Source organism: Cervus canadensis, chromosome 22 (assembly GCF_019320065.1).
Source record: "Cervus canadensis isolate Bull #8, Minnesota chromosome 22, ASM1932006v1, whole genome shotgun sequence".
Lineage (NCBI taxonomy): Eukaryota > Metazoa > Chordata > Mammalia > Artiodactyla > Cervidae > Cervus > Cervus canadensis.
In genome coordinates this window covers 11,468,995-11,489,950 of record NC_057407.1, presented here as the reverse complement: position 1 = coordinate 11,489,950, position 20,956 = coordinate 11,468,995, and the positions used below count along the sequence as shown (strand labels likewise).

Genomic DNA, 20,956 nt, shown 5'->3' with positions numbered 1-20,956 from the left:
CAATCCTAAAGGAAATCAACCCTGAATATTCATTGGAAGATCTGATGCTGAAGCTGAAGCTCCAATACTTTGGCCACCTGATATGAAGAGCTGACTCACTGGAAAAGACCTTGATGCTGGGAAAGACAGAGGGTAAGAGGAGAAGAGGGTGACAGAGGATGAGATGGTTGGATGGCATCACTGACTCAATGGACATAAGTTTGAGCAGACTCCGGGAGATAGTGAAGTCCAGGGAAGCCTGGTGTGCTGCAGTCCATGGGGTGGCAAAGAGTCAGACACAACTTAGAGACTGAATAACAACAATGCTGTACACTGTCACCACCATTCCTGTACATAACTCTTTTCTTCTTGTAAAATTGAAACTTGATACCCATTAAACAATAACCACCCATTCCTCCACCTCCAGCCCCAGGTAACCACAATTCTATTATGTAGAATTTGTCTTTCTTTATGACTTTTAACTACTCCAGTATCTCTATGATTTTAACTGCTCCAAATACCTTCTATAAAGTGAAGTCATTCAGTATTTGCTGTTTTGTGACTGACTTACTTCAGTTAGCATAATGTCCTCAAGTTTCATCTACATTGTGGCATAAGTCAGAATTACCTTCTGTTTTAAGGCTAAATAATATTCCATTGTATGTATATACCACATTTTGCTTATTCATTTATCCACTGATGGACACATGGGTGCTTTGATATTTTAGCTGTTGTGAAAAATGCTGCTATAAACACACATAAACAAATATTCTTCAAAACTCTGGAATGGAACTGCCACATCGTAATTCCATCTTTAATTTTTTTTTATACAGCAGCTATACCACCTTACATTCCCACCAACAGGGTACAACAGTTCCAGTTTCTCCACATTCTCATCTCCATTTGTTATTTTCCATTTAGGAAAAAAAAAATAGTATCTATCCAAACAGATGTGAGGTGGTATCTCATTGTAATTTTGACTTGCATTTCCTTAATGATCAGAAATGTTGAGCATTTTTACCTGTACTTATTGGTCATTTGCATTATCTCCTTTGGACAAATGTCTATTCAAGTCCTTTGTTCATTTTAAATTGGGTTTTGTTGTTGTTGAGATTTAAAAGCTTCTATGTGTTCTGGATTTTAATTTCTTACCAGATAAGTGATTTCAAATATTTTTTCTCATTCCATGGATTGCCTCTTTGCTCTGTCAACAGTGTCTTTTGACGCATAAAAATTTTAAATTTTCCTGCAGTCCAGTTTGTCTTTTTTCTTTGTTGCCTGTGCCTTCAGTGTCACATCCAAGAAATCATTGCCAAATCCAACGTTGTACAATTTTTTACCTCTTTCACTCTAAGAGTTTTAGAACTCTGATCCACTTTATTTTTTATATGGTGTTGGATATGGGTACAATTTCACACGTATGCATGTAGATATCTGGTTTTCTCCATACCAGTTGTTTAAAGCACCGTCCTTTCCCCCATTGGGTGGTCTTGGCATTCTTGTAAAAAATAATTTGAATACATATGTAAGGGTTTATTTCTGAGCTCTCTTTTCTATTTCGTCGGTCTTCATGCCAGTACCATACTATTTTGATTACTGTAATGTTGTAGTAAGTTCCGAGACTACAAAGTGTAGGCCCTTTAAGCTTAATTTTTTTTTTCAAGATTTTTTTTGGATATTCAGGGTTTCTGAGATTACATATGAATTTTAGGTTAGACTTTTCTATTTCTGCAAAAAAATGTCATCAGGATTTTGATAGGGATTGCACTGAATCTATAGATTATTTTGGATAGTACTGACATCTTGCTAAGTCTTTTGATACATTAACAAAGTATATTTCTATTTGTTTATATTTTCTTTAGTTATTTTCAGCAATGCTCTATAGTTTTCATTGTATGAGTCTCTCACTTTCTTAGTTAAATTTGTTCCTAAGTATTTTAATTTTTTTGATGCTATTGTAAATGGATTTTCAGGGATAATTTTCTTTTAGGATTGTTCATTGTTAGCAACTGATTTTTGTCTTCAATTTTGTAGCCTGCCACCTTGCCGAATTAATTTAATACTGTTATAACAGTATTTGGGGGACTTCCCACACGGCACTAGTGATAAAGAACTCCTGCCAATGAAGGAGAATAAGAGACTAGGGTTTCATCCCTGGGTTGGGAAGATTCCCCTGGAGGAGGGCATGGCAACCCACTCCAGTATTCTTGCCTGGAGAATTACATGGACAGAGGAGCTTGGTGGGCTACAGTCCATAGGGTCGCAAAAAGTCAGACACAACTGAGGCGACTTAGCATGCACACATGCATAACAGTATATTGTTGCTTGTTCAGTCACTCAGTCACGTCTGACTTTTTGTGACCCCGTGGACTGCAGCATGCCAGACTTCCCTGTCCTTCACCATCTCAGAGCTTGCTCAAACTCACATCCATTGAGTTGGTGATGCCATCCAACCATCTCATCCTCTGGCATCTCCTTCTCCTCCTGCCTTCAATTTTCCCAGCATCAGGGTCTTTTCTAATGAGTCAGCTCTTCACATCAGGTGGCCAAAGTATTGGAGCTCCAGCTTCAGCATCGGTCCTTCCAATGAATATTCAGGATTGATTTTCTTAAGGACTGACTGGTTGGATCTCCTTGCAGTCTAAGGGACTCTCAGGAGTCTTCTCCAACACCACAGTTCAAAAGCATCAATTCTTTGGCGTTCAGCCTTCTTTATGGTCCAACTCTCACATCCATACTTGACTACCAGAAAAACCATAGCTTTGACTATATGGACCTTTGTTGGCAAAATAATGTCTCTGCTTTTTAAAACACTGTCTAGGGTTGTCATAACAGTCTATTAGTGGAACCAAAAGAAACTCTGGTGCTGATAATTTTCCTGCCTCCAGAGGGAGCTCATCAGCCAAAATAAAACGCCATGGAAACTACTTTTAGAATGCATACTTTGAAAGGTTTTTCTTCATGTGATTTGGTTGTGAAAAGGAAAGGGGTTCCCTCATAAAAATTCTTAGAGCTTAATACTTAAAGTTTTGGAAATAAAATTTCTTCACCTACTTTTCACTTACTTATCCTCTCCTCCCCCTGCCAAAATTGTATTGGTTTAGGATCTATTTATTAAAATATTAAAATGCAATACCTGATTTGTTTGTAGAATAGTTGACTGTCACTAGGAAATATAGTCTTTTTAAGCCAATAAAATCTTTGCATAAGTGGTGGATACAACTGAAAAGTGTGTTGAGTTAGGAGGCAGAAACAACAATGCCAACTTCCCTCCCAGTGAGGGTCGTTTCCAGTTTTAGCACCCATTAAAATCAACATCAGAGAGAACTAAGCTTCCAGACCAGAAGATCACTGCAGGGCAAAAGGTTAAACCAGAACTTTGCCCAAATAAGAAAAACCAGCAGTTCAGAAAAAAGAAACAGCGGGCGGGAAAAGATTCTGAACATATGCAAAGATGCTTAATTCACACATTAAAAAAAATAAAAGGTTAACTGTTAATGACAGGTCCTTCAAGCTCCTAAGAGTAAAGAGAAACAGGCAGTATTATATGTTGTTGGTTAGAATGTAAATTGGCAAAACCTCTTTGAGTATCAATTTGATAAAATCCATCAAAATGAAAAATGCACAAACCCCTTGATCCAGCAGCTCTACTCTGGGAATTTTTTCTTCAGAAATACTCCCAGAAGTCAGCATCCATTTGACATCAAAATCAGGTTAGGTAAGCATAGGAAGAGAAAACTATATAAGCCAATCTGGCTTGTGAACCCACATGCAAATATTAACAAGCTGAATCCAATGATAATTTCAAATAATACTTAAATGAGTAGAATTTATCTCATGAATGCAAGTGTATTTATCATTTTCTTAAATATAGACAATACAAGCTGATTCATATTTATTTAAGCAGAAAATAAAAGTACTGAAACAATATTTATTCACTCACCAGATTTTCAAGAAGCATGAAGGGCAGTCTCACAAACAAACAGCAGGTAATTCCCTGGCAGTCCAGTGGTTAGGACTCCATGCTCTCATTGCTGAGAGCTGGGGTTTGATTCTGGTTGGAGAACTAAAATCCCACTGTGTGGCCAAAGAAAGAAAAAAAGAGAGAGAGAGAGAGAAGCAAATAGAGCAAAGAAAAGCTACATATCCAACACCACAGAAAACACCACACCCTAGAACTAGCCTGATGAAGATTCCACCACAGGCACAAAGGACGCTCTCTTCGTTCTCCGCATCCCAAACTGCAAGTTGAAAAACCCTGTGGGTACATTTGACTGGCCAAACCCGTCGTATGTCTGCCCAGCAGCCAGGGAAGCTGGAAAAGCAAGAAACTGGCATTTACATCTCTATAATTAGAGGCAAGCTGTCTTCCACAAAGACAGATAAGACAGGTAGTCCCCAAAGACAGGGCTCAGATGCCAGGTAGTCTTAAATATGGCCAAGGCCCACCACTGTGAGGAAATTTCCACAGTAAAAAAAAAAAAATCTATTGATGTAATTCACATTGTTAACAGATATAAGAAGAAAACCATTTAATTCTCTCTATAGTTATAAAAAGAAAAACATTTAATAAAATTCTTCATTAAAAAAAAATTAGCAAACAACTTAGCTTAAAAATGGGCCAAAAACCTTTCCAGACACCTCACCAAAGAAGATATACAAACAGCAAATAAGCACATGAAAACATGCATCACACCATACATCATCAGAAACATGCAAATTAAAAAACAATGAGAAACCACTACAACACATACCAGAATCGCCAAAATCCAGAACATTGGTAACACCAAATGTTAGTGGGAATATGAAACAACAGGAACTCTCATTAACTGCTAGTGACTGGGAATACAAACTGTTACAGCCAACTTGAAAGACAGTTCAGTAGTCTCTTACAAAAATAAGCACACTCTTCCCATATGATCCAGCAAACTTGTTCCTTGATATATATCCGAAGGAGTTAGAAATTTATGTTCCCACAAAAATCTGCACACAGATGATTACAGCGTATTTATTCATAATTGCCAAAACTTGGAAGCAATCAAGATGTCTTTCAGTAGGTGAATAAGTAGATAAACTGTGAACACCTAGATAATGGAATATTAACTAATGTTAAAAAAAAGAGCTATCAAGCCATGAAAAGACATGGTGGCTCAATAAATGCACATTACCATGTGAAAGAAGCCAATCTGAAAAGGCCACATATTGTATGATTCCAACTATATGACATTCTAGAAAAGCCAAAACTATGGAAATGGCAAAAAGACCACTGGTTGCCTGGGGTTGGAGGAGAGAAGGATAAATATGTGAAGCACAGAGGATTTTTAGGGCAGTAAAAATACTCTGTATGATACTATAATGGTGGATACATGTCATTCATTACACATTTACCTATATCCCTGGAATGGACAAGAAGAAGAAAAGTGAAATGTGAAAATTGCTCAGTCGTGTCCAACTCTTTGCGACCCCATGGACTATGAAGTCCATGGAATTCTCCAGGCCAGAATACTGGAGTAGGTAGCCGTTCCCTTCTCCAGGGGAATCATCCCAACCCAGGAATCAAACCCGGGTCTCTCACATTGCAGGCAGATTCTTTACCAGCTAAGCCACCAGGGAAGCCCACAAGAAGAGTGAACTCTAATGTAAACTATAAATTTTGGGTGTCAGTGTAGGTTCATCAGTTGTAATAAATGCACCATTTTGGTGAACAATGTTGACAATGGAGGAGGTTATACATGCGTAGGTCCAGGAAGTAAATGGGAATTCCCTGTACCTTCTGCTGAATTTTGCTGTGAACCTAAAACTGCTCTAGAAAATAAAATATTTTCAGAGAAAGACAAATACTGTATGATCACACTTATAAGTGGAATCCTTACTAAAAAAAAAAAAAAAAAAAAAAACTCATTGAAAAAGAGATCAGACTTGTGGTTACCAGAGGCAGAGAGGGGGGAGGAGGAATTGGAGGAAGGTGATCAAAAGGTACAAACTTCACTTACCAGATGATTAAGTACTAGAGATGTGGTATACAACATGATGACTATAGTTATCACTCTATGATATATAGTAAAGTTGTTAAGAGAATAAATCCTAAGAGTTCTCATCACAGGGAGAAAAATTCTTATTTTATCTATATGAGAAGATGGATGTTAGCTGTGGTAATCATTTCACAATATATGTAAATCAAACCATCATGCAGTATGACTTAAACTTTTACACTGATGCATAGATAATTTCTCAATAAAACTGGAAATAATAAAATATAATCTTAAAAATAAAGCCTAAAACCATGAGCATATTAGAATAGGAAGAAACATAATTAATTTGAAAAGTTTAGCTAAGAGAAACCTCCCACCAATACTCTTATTGGTGGTAAAGCACAAAAAGTGTTAAAGTCAGAGAGAAAAGTGGTATCGCTCCCCTCAAATCCTTTTGAACACTGTATTGGAGTTCTTGAGTAACAACAATAAACTCAAATTATTAAAACCAAGAGCAACTAGTGACCTTATAAAATAAAAAAGAATCAGAAGAGAATACTATGAATAATTGTATGCCAACAAATAAGATAACCTAGAACACATGCCTAGAAATACAAACTACCCAAACTGACTGAAGAAGGTCTGAACAGATGTATAACAAGAAAAGAAATGAGTAAGTAATCCAAAACTTCCAATAAAGAAAGCCCAGGGCTGGTTCACTTCATTGGTGCATTTTATAAAACATGAAAGAACTGACACCAATTCTTCTAACATTCTTTCCAAAAACAGAAGAAAAGGAAACTTCCTAACTCATTCTTTGAGGTCAGCATCACTATGACACCAAAGCCAGACAAAGACACTAAAATAAAACAAAAGACCAATACCAATTATGAGTACAGATGTAAAAATCTTCAGCAAAATACTAGGAAATAAAATCTAAAAGCATACTGATAGGGTTACACATCATGACCTAATAGGATTAACCCCAAGAATTCAAGGCAGGTTCAATATACCAAGACCAATGTAGTAATATACCATATTAATAGAATAAAGGGGGAAAAGTCATAGGATTATCTCAACTGATAGAGAAAAAGAATTTTACAAAATCTAACATCTTTTTGTGATTAAAAAGGAAACCATTCAATAAACTAGGAATAGAAGGGAACTTCTCAAACCAATCAAGGGCAGCTATGAAAAAACTACAGTTAATATCATACTTAATAGTGAAAGACTGAAAGTTTTTTCCTCTAAGATGAGGAATAAAACAAAGATACCTTCTCTCACCACTGCTACTCAACACTGTACTGAAAAGTTTTCAGTTCAGTTCAGTCACTCAGTCGTGTCCAACTCTTTGCAACCCCATGAACCGCAGCACACCAGGCCTCCCTGACCATCACCAAATCCTGGAGTCCACCCAAACCCATATCCTTTGAGTCAGTGATGCCATCCAACCATCTCATCCTCTGTCATCCTCTTCTCCTCCTGCCCTCAATCTTTCCCAGTATCGGGGTCTTTTCCAATGAGTCAGCTCTTCACATCAGGTGGCCAAAGTATTGGAGTTTCAGCTTCAACATAAGTCCTTCCAATGAACACTCAGGACTGATCTCCTTTAGGATGGACTGGTTGGATCTTCTTGCAGTCCAAGGGACTCTCAAGAGTCTTCTCCAACACCACAGTTCAGAAGCATCAGTTCTTCGGTGCTCAGCTTTCTTTATAATCCAACTCTCACATCCATACATGACCACTGGAAAAACCATAGCCTTGACTAGACGGACCTTTATTGACAAAGTAATGTCTCTGCTTTTCAATATGCTGTCTAGGTTGGTCATAACTTTCCTTCCAAGGAGTAAGCGTCTTTTAATTTCATGGCTGCAGTCACCATCTGCAGGGATTTTGGAGCCCAAAAAAATAAAGTCAGCCACTGTTTCCACTGTTTCCCCATCTATTTGCCATGAAGTGATGGGACCGGATGCCATGATCTTAGTTTTCTGAATGTTGACCTTTAAAGTTTTAGTCACGGCAATTAAGTAAGAAAGAGAACTAAAATTCATCCAAAGTGGAAAGGAACAAGTAAAACTATCTCTATTTGCAGATTACATGATCTTACATAGAGAAAATCCTACAAAATCCACCAAATGCTCATAATAGTATTGTTCACAATCACCAAAGAGTGAAAACAATTCAAATCCCTGTTAACTTACGTATAGACAAAATTTATCTATACAATGGGATATTATTTAGCCATAAAAAAGAATGAAGTACTGATACATTCTACATGGAACCCTGAAAAAACATGCTAAGTGAAAGAACCCCAGACACAAAAGGCCATATAGTATATGATTCTATTTATATGAAATGTCCATGGGAGGCAAATCCTTAAGAGACTATAAGCAGATTACTGGTTGCCAGAGTGTGGGGTTAGGGAAAGATAAAGGGAAGTAACTACTTAATGGGTACAGGGTTTCTTTTGGGGATGATGAAATTAGAATTAAAATTAGATGAAATTAGAAACTGGACTTGGATAGTAGTGATGGTTGCATAGAGGCTTCCCTGGTAGCTCAGTTGGTGAAGAATCCGCCTGCAAGGTAGGAGACCCCAGTTCAATTCCTGGGTTGGGAAGATCCACTGGAGAAGGGATAGGCTACCCAATCTAGTATTCTTGGGTTGTAAAACACTGCAAATGCACTAAAAGCAACTGAATCATAAACTTTAAAATGGTTAAAATGGTCAATTTATGTTATATGGGTTTTACCTCAATTACTTAAAAAAGATACACAGAAACACATAAAACAGTTTTCTATTTCTTAAGGTACATGGATGTTCTATGTCCATAAATTCATAGCTAATTGTCCAGGATACTCTCCAAACTAGCAGCAGTAATAATATAAGGCAGAAATTTGTTCGTAAATGTATGGATTAAAAATAAATTATTTAAACTATAATGGAAAAGAATCTGAGAGTCCATATATATGTATGGATAAAACTCAATTTGCTATATACCAAAAACTAATAGAGCATTGTAAATCAACTATACTTCAATAAAAAATTAATTATTCTTAATATCAAATTTAAGTCTGTGCATGGCATAAGGTCTGAAAGACTATCTCTGGGAGTAAATTTAAAGGAAATTCACTTTCTGCTTTATATGTCTGCATTTTTCTGTATTTTAGAAACAGACATACTGTATTTATAACCCAGGGGAGAAAAGAAGGCAGAATCTGGAGAAGGGAGCAGTGAGGAAATAGAGACCAAGGAATGTGGTCTGTGAACACTTAGTAGGATAGGACTCAGGGAGTGCATCTTCCTGGCTTCGGCCTCATACGCTGCCACTTTGTGAATAACTACAAAAGCGTGAACGTAAAAGAGGCTGACAGGTTTTTCCAGAGACTTCTAAGGAGACAAAGCCAAGACATTCTGGCAATAAACAGCCAGGCCAGAGGTGGGTAGGGGAGAGATCCCCAAGGAACAGTGAGGTCTAGTGTTGGCAGTCTGACCTGCATAGACTGAGCCTGAGTGTTGGCCACAACCACAGCCCCTTTATAAGTGATCCCTTCAGAATCCAGCATATTGGACTGGAAGTAGATGCCTGACACCAGGACCGATGGTTCAATGCAATGACGCAGGCCTTAGAGATGGCCGATACCAGCGTTCCACTCACTCAGATTGACAGACATTAATGGAGGCAACAGGGTCCGCTCTCGAGGACTTTTAATGTGACCTAAAGAAGTTGCTTGCTTGAAAATAGGGCCAGAATCTGTAAGACACGCTGATGGACAGTGCCATGGCAATTAGTAGAAGTGATGGTACGAGGCCTCAAATACACATAAACAGAAGCCACAGTATGTGGCTCATGTAGAAAAATGAGGAATATCATGCATGTTAAAACTAGAGCCAGAATGGCCTTTCAAATCCCAAAGGACGCACAGCAGCTCTGCATCATCTGTTTCTGCAGTTTCAGTCCTAACTCTGAATTCTAGAAACTCATGTGAGCTCCCATGAGCCCTGGCCACAGAGTTGCATTCTTACAGCACAGCAGGGCAGACCCAGGTTTTGTGGGAACTAAAGTTTTTATAAATTGGAAGGCCTACTTTAAGAAAAAGAATACAAAATTATAGACTTAAAATCAGGCCAGTGAATATTTAGGACAAGTCAAGACAACAAATGACACATATAAAAGAGGTGGCAGAGATCACAAATGTAACAACATATATATTAATTAAGTGTCCTACCTCTGTGGTATTTTTCCTACATTTTTTGCTGTATAGTCTTTTATTACTTCTTCATATGATGATTTTTCATATGATTTTCTATAGAAACATTATTGCCTTTCAAGATGCGTAAAACAGGATTTTTCATGCCAGCATGTACACCATTCATAGAAGTTCTGGTTGGTTCCTGTAATCACTGTTCAGTTCGGTCAGTCAGTCATGTCCGACTCTTTGAAACCCATGGACTGCAGCATGCCAGGCCTCCCTGTCCATCACCAATTCCCAGAGTTTACTCAAACTTATGTCCATTGAGTCAGTGATGCCATCCAACCATCTCATCCTCTGTCGTCCTCTTCTCCTTCCGCCTTCAATCTTTCCCAGCATCAGGGTCTTTTCAAATGAGTCAGCTCTTCGCATCAGGTGGCCAAAGCATTGGAGTTTCAGCTTCAGCAACAGTCCTTCCAATGAATATTCAGGACTGATTTCCTTCAGAATGGACTGGCTGAATCTCTGTGCTGTCCAAGGGACTCTCAAGAGTCTCCAACACCACAGTTCAAAAGCATCGATTCTGGAATTCTGATAAACTCTATTTTACAGAATTGATACTAAAACAGAAAAAAAAAGCTTGTAATATTTATAACTGTTTCACTGCATTGTCAAGTATTATATTTCTGACAAGACAGAACTTCAATTTTAATCAAGCATCAATGAAAACAGAATCTACTACTTAGGATTTTACGTGTCTAAAAACAGTAAGAATTTTCTGTGGACCAGTTTTTGTCTTCAAACTTTTCAAATCTTGCTTTTCCTCCACTGTACCTACACTTCTGGTGCCAGGCACTGCAGGGAGTGTCCACATCACCATAGCTGCACTTCTGTCCCCATATCAAACCATGACACAGGTGAATGGGTGTTGTAACAGGTAGGAAAACTCCTGGAAGTCATTGCTAGCAGAATGTCTAACAAGAATTTACCTATTCCCAGGGGTGACTGGGACCACATAAATCTATCACATTAACCCATACTAAGTATATCCCAACTCAGCTTCCCCTTAGTCACATTCCAAAAGAAACTGCAGCCATTCCATGGCACCTGACAAGAAGAGGGTGACAAAGGGGGTCAGAGAAGGGGCGACAGAAGCCCTCTCCAATTGCAGATAAAATATCTTGCTTCCACAAATTTAACAAAACACATACTAGCCCATGAACACACTGCTCAGGTCCCTCCCAAAGACCCTGACACTTAGGCTTCCAGAAACCCACACTGGTAATGAGTATGTGTGTGTAAACCCTTACTTGAAGGAAAGTTGAATGAATCTTTCTCTCCACTGACACCAGCAGGATCAGAAATAAGTGGCTAGAAGCTGTAGAAAGAGCAAGGTTTAAGGCACCAGCTGAGTCTGAGAAATAAACTGAAAGCAAGAAATAATGACAGCCCACTTAAAGTTATGGGTATCAATAAATAAGGTGGCTGGTCAATCCATAAGAAGATACAAACAAAAGGAGAAAGAGATGTGGGTGAAATGTGGATGAATAGGCCTAATGAGGGGAAACTTGTGTGCAGGTGGGCGGAGTCTAGTGATAGGGTGCCTAACAGTTGAGGGCGGGGCTACAGACTAGGGTGGCCTAACTGATAGATGAGTGGACTCTAAAGACCAGGGCCATGGACACACAAAATGTGAGTGAGGCTCATACAGAAGGGATCTGTCCAGAGGATAATGAGCAGTGTCTAAAGGTGAGTAGGGTTTGGAAATAAGATGGATGGGGCCCAGAAATAAGAGGCCAGGGCTACCTGGGCCAGGCCCCCTTTCCTCCCAGCACCAGAGGTGGGGTTAGGAATGGGAGGGTACCCCACTGAGCATCTCCATGTTCTTCCTTCCCCCAATCAGTTAGAGAAGGCAGCCATAAAGATTCAGTCATGGTGGCGTGGCAACATGGTACGCCGGACGTTACTGCATGCAGCACTCAGGGCCTGGGTCATCCAGTGCTGGTGGAGGTCGATGCAGGCCAAGATGCTGGAGCAAAGACGGCGCCTGGCACTAAGACTCTACGCCTGCCAGGAATGGGCAGTGGTGAAGGTGCAGGCACAGGTTCGCATGTGGCAGGCCCGCAGACGGTTTCTCCAGGCACGCCAAGCGGCCTGCATCATCCAGTCTCACTGGCGCTGGCATGCCAGCCAAACCCGAGGCCTGATCCGGGGCCGCTATGAGGTCAGGGCCAGCCGGCTAGAGCTCGACATCGAAATCCTCATGACCTAGGGTGCTGGTAGAGCCAAGGAGACTGGATCTCTCTTCCAATAAAGACATTTACTGACCATGGTCGTGCCCGTTGGAAATCAGACCCACAGAAGAGGGATCAGCCCCTTATTTTCCTGCCTTCCACCCTCCAAAAAAATGATTTCCTGGCATAGTCTAAAGCCTGTCCCAGGACAACTCACACTAGCCCTTGCTCCTAAAGTAAACCTGACCAATCTTGTACCCAAAAGAAAGCTCAGGGCTCAGGGCCAGCTCTGACACTTGAGCCAGCCTGATCCCAGCTCCCACCACAATTTGGGTAGGCACTGGGCTTTACTCCTCTGCAGCCCCTGCCAGGCAATTTCCATTCAGATTAGGACTGGCTGCAGTCAGAGCCAGCTGGGAAGGGCAGGATTCCACAGGCTTCTGATTGGCAGGGCCCTCAGGGCGGGCACAGAGCTTGGCAGAGAGCCAGGAGGACAGGGTACCCCCAGCTGAGCAGCAGCAGGACAGGCGCTATGCCTCAAGGGGAACAGCCAGCTAAAGCCAGCCCCTGGGGGAGGCCGGGGCAGGAGCAGAGAGGCTGCAGCTGTGCCTGCTGCCTCCCTCCCCAGGGGCTAAGAGACACGGCCCCCACCCCGCAACCCCGCAACCCCGCCCTGTGCTGGCCACTTCCTGGAGAACCAAGCATGGAGTTGGTGTGGGGGGAGAGAGCCTGGGGATTGGAGTGGATTAACAAGCAGAGGAAGAATAGGGGTGAACAGGCAGGAGGGCTATCCCTCTGCCATCAGAGGTCATTAGCTTGGGGATACAGCTTCTAAACCTTATCACATCCTCAGAAGCAGCTGAGCTGCCCTTCCCTCAAGATTCCCTCTCTCCCGCAACCCTCTCACAAACTACCACACCCTCTGCTGAGCCTGCCGTGAGTGGGTGCTGAGGTGTCTATGCTTTGCTGAGGCTCTTATTATCTCTTGGCATTTATGTCTCAATCATCTCTGAATATGCTCTCTCAGTCTCTGCTTTGTCAAACATGCCCAAGTCCCTCACTCTCACCCTATATCAGGTGTGATACTTGTCTGAACCTGCATCCCAGGAGTCTGAGGTCCATGACCCTCCCCAGGATTTGGCCAGCACAGGGATGGGAGGACCAGCTGGGGAGGTGTACAGAAGCCAGAGGTTTTCATTGGCCTTACAGCTGGGTAAGGTTCTCCCTCACCCCAGGGCTCATTGTGTATGTGTGTGTGTGTGTTTGGGATTCAGGGCAGGATGTCCCTAGAACAGCTGTGACAGATGTGAGGATTCAGGGTTCAGTCCAGTATCTATCATCTCCAATAGCTGCAAGTGGCAATGATGCAGCTAGGTTCCTCACTCTTCCACCCTTTTTAGGCGCTTCAACACAGCTTTCTCCTCCTCTACTGGCAGTGGTGAGTGGTAGGAAACTAGTTAGGTCTACAAACAACATGGCAGGAATTCTGCATGATTTAGCCCGTGAGGCATTCACCCCTGCAGTGAGAGGTGTTTCAAATCTATGATAGCAAGAGTTTAACTCTCTGATTTACAGTCTACAATGGGCACTGGAATCCCCTAAGATACTGGAATGCCCTGATGCCTAGGCTCACCCAGAGATTCTGCTTTATCTGGGCTGGGAAGTTGCCTGGGCACTGAAATTCAGTATGCATCCACAATGTGAAAACTGATGAATTAAGTCCTTTCCAGCCCAGGTTACAGTCCCTTACTCAGCTCGCATGGTCCCATCTGCAGATGGTCATGTAGAATTCCCAGGTTTACACTCAGTGGGCTCAAGGAAATCAAGATTTTCTGCTCTCTGATGAGCTAAGCATACAAAGAAAAACAGGGATCTAGAGGCAGAGCTACCCTGGGTCAAAAACCTTTGGAAGCAGGAAGGTCCAGCACCTCCAGACAGCTGGGGTCTGAGATGGGGAGAGGCTATTGGGGAAAGTAGGCTAGGCCTCTAGTCCCAGGTAGACAGGATCCCAGGAAGATGGCCCCACACAGGGGTCAGTAATGGAGACTGTGGGGCAGTCCAAGAAGGTCAAGTTTCATCCAAAGTCTTAACCACCACTGCAAGAGTCCCTTCAAAGATCAGGGGTCTTGAGAAGCCAGGGATGGTCTAACCCTGTAGGTGTTGGGCATCAGAGAGCTCCAAGGAGAGGAATGAAGCATAGAAAAGGAGTCAGGAGAGAAGCTCTTTTAGCAGCAAGGTCTGTGGCTAGCTGCCTAGATTGGTGGAACCACCTTTCCCTCCTTAGCAAGGATGAGACCACAGGTGGGACTTCTTACAGATAGACCTCTCAGAACCTCATAGACCCTCTCTTCTCTTTTCCACCATCACTAAGAACTGAGCTGCATAAGAACTCTTCCTGACAATACACTGAAACAACACAAGTGGGGATGGAAGGAGCATGCTTGCAGCTAAGGGGCAGGTGTGGGCCTAAGAGCATTTTGGGGGACTTGGTATCCTCACACACATGCCTTCCTCAGGTGACATGGTGGCCCCAAGAGATATGTGACCCAGGCCTGATCAACAAAGAAATCTACTGACCCTCAGACTGGTCTAGCCTCCTGGGCCTCTAAGAAGGTAGTTCAGTAAGTGAAAGCCCATCCCCTACCAGTCCCCTCCTGCCCTGGAAAAGGACCCCCACGTTACATCTAGTCTCTTTGCCCCAGAATGCCCACTCCATGCTCTCCAGCCCCTTACCTGATGCATCACCAAGCTCAGTTCTGATCCCATCACTCCAGGGTCTCCATCCTGAATTTTCATCTTTCTCTGTCCCACATGCCAAACCCAAAATGACATGCCACAGCCACTGCCATGCATGCCCAGCAGCTTGAGTGGGCCGACCAACATCCCCCTGATCACTCACACACATTCACACACATTACAGGAGGACACTGGTTCTGACCACTATCCCACCACTCCCATTTTGCCAGGTGGATGCTGCTTAGCCTTTGTTCAGCTTTGTTTCTAAAACTCAAGTTTGTCCAGGTCCGCCAAAAATTAGTAGTCTGGAAATAAGCACTTAAGATGTAGAAGGGCTGGACTGAGTTGAGAACAAAATTTGTTTTCTGGGCACTCCCAAGCTGGGCTTTCATATCAACCGTTCAGAACAAAGAACTCAGGATAGAGTATATCCTTAAAGAGGGTGATAGATTTTGACAGTGAAAGGAGGTGGAACACAGGGCCCACAGAGAAAGTTCCAGCCATACAGGAAGAGACAAAAGTCCATTCAGAGCCCTGAGATAGAGGAGTGTGAAGGGGCTGAGGTACTGCTGCAGCCTACAGCCAGATCCTGCCCTCGGCCCCTCCTCTCAGGTTATCCCAGGAGACACAGGGGAGCCTGCGTGGTTCAGAGGCAAAAGTAGTACACGCCAAAGAAGGGAGAGTTCCCTGGTGGCCTAGTGGTTAGGATTCTAGGCTTTTACTTCTGTAAAAGCCCAAGATGGGAGAGGCAAGATATCACAAAGGGGCCTAGGACGGAGACAAGAAGCCACAGACTGTGGAGACCTTACCACCCAAGGCCAAGACAGGGACCATGGGTATCAGAAGGTGAATTTAGGTCTGTGGGTGGAGGACTTAGTAGGATTATCTATTGGGAGTGGGCTGAAAGCATGGTTTCCACAAGAGCAGGCAGAACCACCTGCAAGATCCAACCCAGGAGGGGAAAGTGGGAGGTATCAATGAAAGATGTTTGACTATGAATTGGTAATTGCTGTTGGAATGATGACAATTCTGTCTCATTCTGAGATATGTTTGAACATTTCCACAATAAAAACATTAAAAAATAACTTTAGTATAAATAATAGAAGGATGAAAATTACTTAAATAACTTCCATAATAGTTAGGAATTGTATTGGGCTCTTAGGAACAGAAACCTGAAAACCAGCAGCTTAAACAAAATAAAAGTTTGTTTTCTTCTCCCATAAATAAAGCCCAGGAATGGGAAGGCCAAGGTACAGCAGCTGCATAATATCAAGAGGTTCTATCTTCTCTGTTTCCACATTGCACTCCTGGGATGGGACTAGTCCTCTTACTCTAGGATGATTCCTAGAATTTCAGCCATCACGTTGGCGTTTCAGGAGAGTAGATGAAGAGCAAAGAGGGAAACATTTATGCCATTCATTTCTTTTAAAGGCCTTTCCCAGAAGGCTCACTCACCCAGCCTCCTCCACTTATATTTCACTAGCCAGAACTGTTACCAGACCTTCCCTGCTACAAGGACACACTGTCACCAAGTGTATTCAGAGAGGCTAGATTCTGCTCTAATGCAAACTTTCAAATCTCAATGGCTTAACTGAAATGTATTTCTCACTCACACAAATCTGCTGATCTCCAGGCAATTCTCCATGGTTGTCTCTCCCTGTGCTTGCTCAGCCCTCCAGGCTGTTTCAGGCTTACACCACCTCCACGTGGATATGAACTCCTGGGATTACACTCATCCAAGTAGGGGCAGGAAGGGCTGGAGAGACAAGTACTAGCCTTGGCGTTCTTCCACTTAGAAGTGTCTTATTTCATTTCTGCTCCATTTTATTGGCTCAACACCCATGCAGCTGTGTCTAACTTCAAGGAGAAGGACAATGCAATCTTCCAACATGCCTGAAAGGAGAAGGAATAAGAATGTTGGTGAAGAAATCAATGTGCCCCTTGTCATGGTGCCATTTATGAGACAGAAGAGAGAGTAGATTGGGTGGTGGTGACAACCAGCCTCAGGCACAGCTCCTAAAGCATTATAGAAAAAATAGGAAGAAAAGATCTTGACCAATTCAACAGAATGGAAAAAATTAATAAGAAAGCAGGATAGAAAACCCAAAGATGGGAATAAGTCTGTATTAAATAGAAATGGGTAAAATTTATCTACTAATATTAACAGAAATCTCACATTAGGTTTTTAAATATAGCCAATTATATGTTGCTTTATAATGGGCACATCTAAAATAAAAGAAAGCTGGACATTGAAATTAAAACAACAGAAAAAGATAGAGCAGAAAAGAACATTTAGCTGTTTTAAAACACATTTACCCTTCTCTCTTCTAAGATCTAAGGAAAATGAAAAACGAATTAACTTTACACAAAAAGCTCACAATTCTGAACAGAGTGAAACAAGGGCCATCAGAGGATATAGGACCACAACTCTGGAAAAAGGAAAGAGGAAAGAGGTACCAGATGAAGCAGGAAGAAGGAAGCTGAAGAACAAATGCTCACGGGGCAAAAGGATGAGTGACAAGAACTCAAACGCAGGCATCTGACTCTAAGACATGGGCCCATTCTCCCAAGTGCTTCCTCCATGAGACTTGTGGCTCTGGTGTGAGAAAGTCCTAATAGGAAATTCCATGGTGGTCCAGTGGTTAGGACTTTATGCTTCCACTGAAAGGTTGTTGCTGAACGATAAGACGCCGGGATTCTTGGCCTCCGGAGGAGATGAATTCAACCGGGGCCAGAGACGAGGCTGGATCGCTCAGAGCTTTTGTGTAATAAAGTTTTATTAAACTTTATTAAAGTATAAAGGAGATAGAGAAAGCTTCTGACATAGGCATCAGAAGGGGGCAAAAGAGTACCCCCCTCCTAGTCTTTAGCTATATGTTATATAGTCACTCACAGTCTGTTAATGAAAAGAAAGGAATGTCATAAAATTTAGAATGGCACCAGATAATTCATCCCTGGCCATAAAACGATTGACTTGAATCTTGTAGAAGGGCAGATTACCAACAAATAGTTTCCTTTACATAGATTAGGGAACAATATCTGAGTAAGTAAGTTAGGCCGTTTGGTGGAACCAACGTGAAGATAGAGTCTGGGGTACATTAACATGGCTTAAGACAACATTTCCATAAGAAAAAGAAATGTATTGATTAACCCAAGGTTTGAGAGTAGTTAGCTTCAGGTGAAACCAGGTGTCATGGCAACACAGCATTTTAAGAGAAACCTCCTTTTAAATTTGTATAGAGAAGGAAAAACATATCGCTGGTTTGTTTCCTCCTGCCGCTTAAGAGAGAGAAAAATGTCTGGCACTTGCTGCCTGTTTCCTCCGTTTGGAGACACCTGGCCTTCCTACCTGTTACCCTCTCCCCACTGCAGGGGGCACAGGTTTAATCCCTCATTAGGGGACTAAGATCCTGCAAGTGAGGTGCAAAAAAAAAAAAAAAAGAAGTATTGATAGAATGAAAGAATACAGAGTTCATCCTCCTACATTTAAAGCACAAAATGAGTTTTGAGGGCAATGAGCAGTCTTGACACCTGAAATTCTGCAAAATATCATAGTTGATCATTCCAAGTAATATCGTAATATAAACCATTCCAAAATAGAGAAAGAACAGAAAGTTACCCAACTGTCTTTATGACGCTGGCATTGCATTGTTATCAAAACCAGACAAGTATTCTGAGGATCTAATGTATTAACATGGTGACTATAGTTGATAACACTGTATTACATAATTGAAATTTGCTGAGAAAGTAGAACTTAAATGTTCTTACTACATATAAATATATATATATAATATATTAATTAACTAGATGGGAGAATCCTTTCATAATGTATTTATATATAAAATTATCAAAGTGTATAAATCTGTTTGTCAATTACATTTTAATAAAGTTGAAAAAACTAAAAAAAAATAACCCAGACTGGCATATTATAAGACAGATAAATTAAGATCACCATCTATAATAAATATAAATGTAATATATACCTAATAAATATAAAATATAAAAATTAAAATAAATATAAACCTTAAATAGAGTATTAGCAAATTATAAACATTAATTTTTGTTTATTTGTGTTTTCATTTTTGGCCTTGCTGTGTGTCTTGTGGGGGGATCTTAGTTCCCTGACCAAGGACTAAATCCCAGCCCTACCCAGTGAAAGCAGAGTCCTAACCACTGGACCACCAGGGAATTCCTCAAGCATCAAGATTTAAATGTATATACATAATGACAAAACAGGGATTTCCCCAGGAAACCAACAATGATTCAACACTGAAAAACTCCATCATGTTAACTGATTGATTAAAAGAAGAAAAAAATCATTATGATCAAAAGTAAGCATTCATTATCATTTTTAAAAAATTACTAGTAAAATGTAAAGAAAATAAACTATAGTAAGGATCCAAAGAATAAAAACATATAAGGATCTCACACAACTCAACAGCATAAAAACCAAACAGTCCAATTTAAAAATGGACGAAGGACTTGACAGACATTTTTTCAAAGAATATATACAGATGGCCAACAGATACATGAAAAGGTGCTCAACATCACTAGTCATCAGGGAAATGCAAATCAAAACCACAGTGAGATACCACCTCAAATCTATTAGAATGCCTATTATCAAAAAGATAAGAAATAACAAGTGTTGGTGAGGATATATGGAAAAAAAGTGAATTCTTGTGCACTCAGTGGGAATGTAACCTTGGTACAGCTACAGGGGAAAAAAGTATGGAATTTTCTCAAAAAATGAAAAATAGAACTACCACATGATCCAGCAATCCCACTTTCAGATATACTTGAGAAGGAAATAAAATCACTATCTCAGAGAGACATCTGCACTCCCATATTCATCAGAGCATTACTCACAACAACCAAGACATCAGAACAACCAAAGTTTCCACTGACAGATAAAAGAATAAAAACAGTATTATTTTGGCTATTTTGGGTCTTCTGACTCTCCATACCAACTTAAAATCAACTTGTGGTTATCCACAAAACAACTTTCCAGGATTTTGTTTGGAACTGTGTTGAATCTGTAGTTCAAGTTGAGAAGAGCTAACATCTTGACAACGTTGTGTCTTTCTATTTATATAGTGAATATCTCTCCACTTATTTAGTTCTTATTTTATACTTTATCAGGGCTTTATAATTTTCCTCATATAGATTTTATATGTATTTGGTTAGATTTATACCAAGTATCTCACTTTGAAGGACACTGTGTAATAAATGATAAGGTTTTTTTTAATGTCAAATCCCCCCTTTTTATTGGTTTTATGCAGGCAAGCAATTGACTTTCGCACATTAATTTTGTATTCTTCAACCTTCCTATAATCACTTCGTTCCAGGAACTTTTGTTACTTATTCTTTCAGATATTCTACATAGATGATTGTGTCATCTGAGAACAAAAGTGGTTTTATTTCTTTCTTCCCAGTTTGTATACTTTTACTTTCCCTTCTTCATCTTATTGCATTAGCTAACGGTGTTGTAAGCAATGATTTTGGTCCTGATCTCAGCAGAAAAGCTTTAAGCGTGATGTTAGCTGTGTTCTTTTGTAGCTCTTCTTTATCTAGTTGAAGAAGCTCCCCTCTATTTTTATTTGCTCAGAATTCTTCATTATGGAAGTTGGATTTTGTTAAACTATTTTTCTATATCTTGATATGATCATGTGATTTTTTTCCTTAGTCTGTAGAAGTTATGAATTACATTAACTGATTTTAAAATTTGAACCAGCCTGACATAGCTGAAATACATTCCATTTAGTTGTGGTATAATTCTTTTTATACATAGTGAGTTTTGTTTTGCTAATATTTTGTTGAGGATTTTTACATCTATGTTGGGGAG

General features: G+C 40.7%; 1 protein-coding gene across 3 annotated transcripts; it reads left to right on the top strand.

Moving 5' to 3' along the window:
• The first annotated feature begins 11,808 nt into the window (after positions 1-11,808).
• IQCF6 (IQ motif containing F6) lies at positions 11,809-12,475 on the top strand. 3 transcript variants are annotated; one of them, XM_043443320.1, is made up of 2 exons: positions 11,809-11,836; positions 12,048-12,475. In XM_043443320.1, the coding sequence occupies exons 1-2, from the start codon at positions 11,822-11,824 to the stop codon at positions 12,414-12,416; spliced, it is 384 nt and encodes a 127-aa protein (XP_043299255.1). In that variant the 5' UTR covers positions 11,809-11,821; the 3' UTR covers positions 12,417-12,475. The 3 variants fall into 3 exon arrangements, with proteins under 3 accessions (XP_043299255.1, XP_043299254.1, XP_043299256.1); XM_043443319.1 differs by having other exon boundaries at positions 11,809-11,893; XM_043443321.1 differs by lacking the exon at positions 11,809-11,836 and adding an exon at positions 11,920-11,937 and having other exon boundaries at positions 12,042-12,416.
• The last annotated feature ends 8,481 nt before the right edge of the window (positions 12,476-20,956 follow it).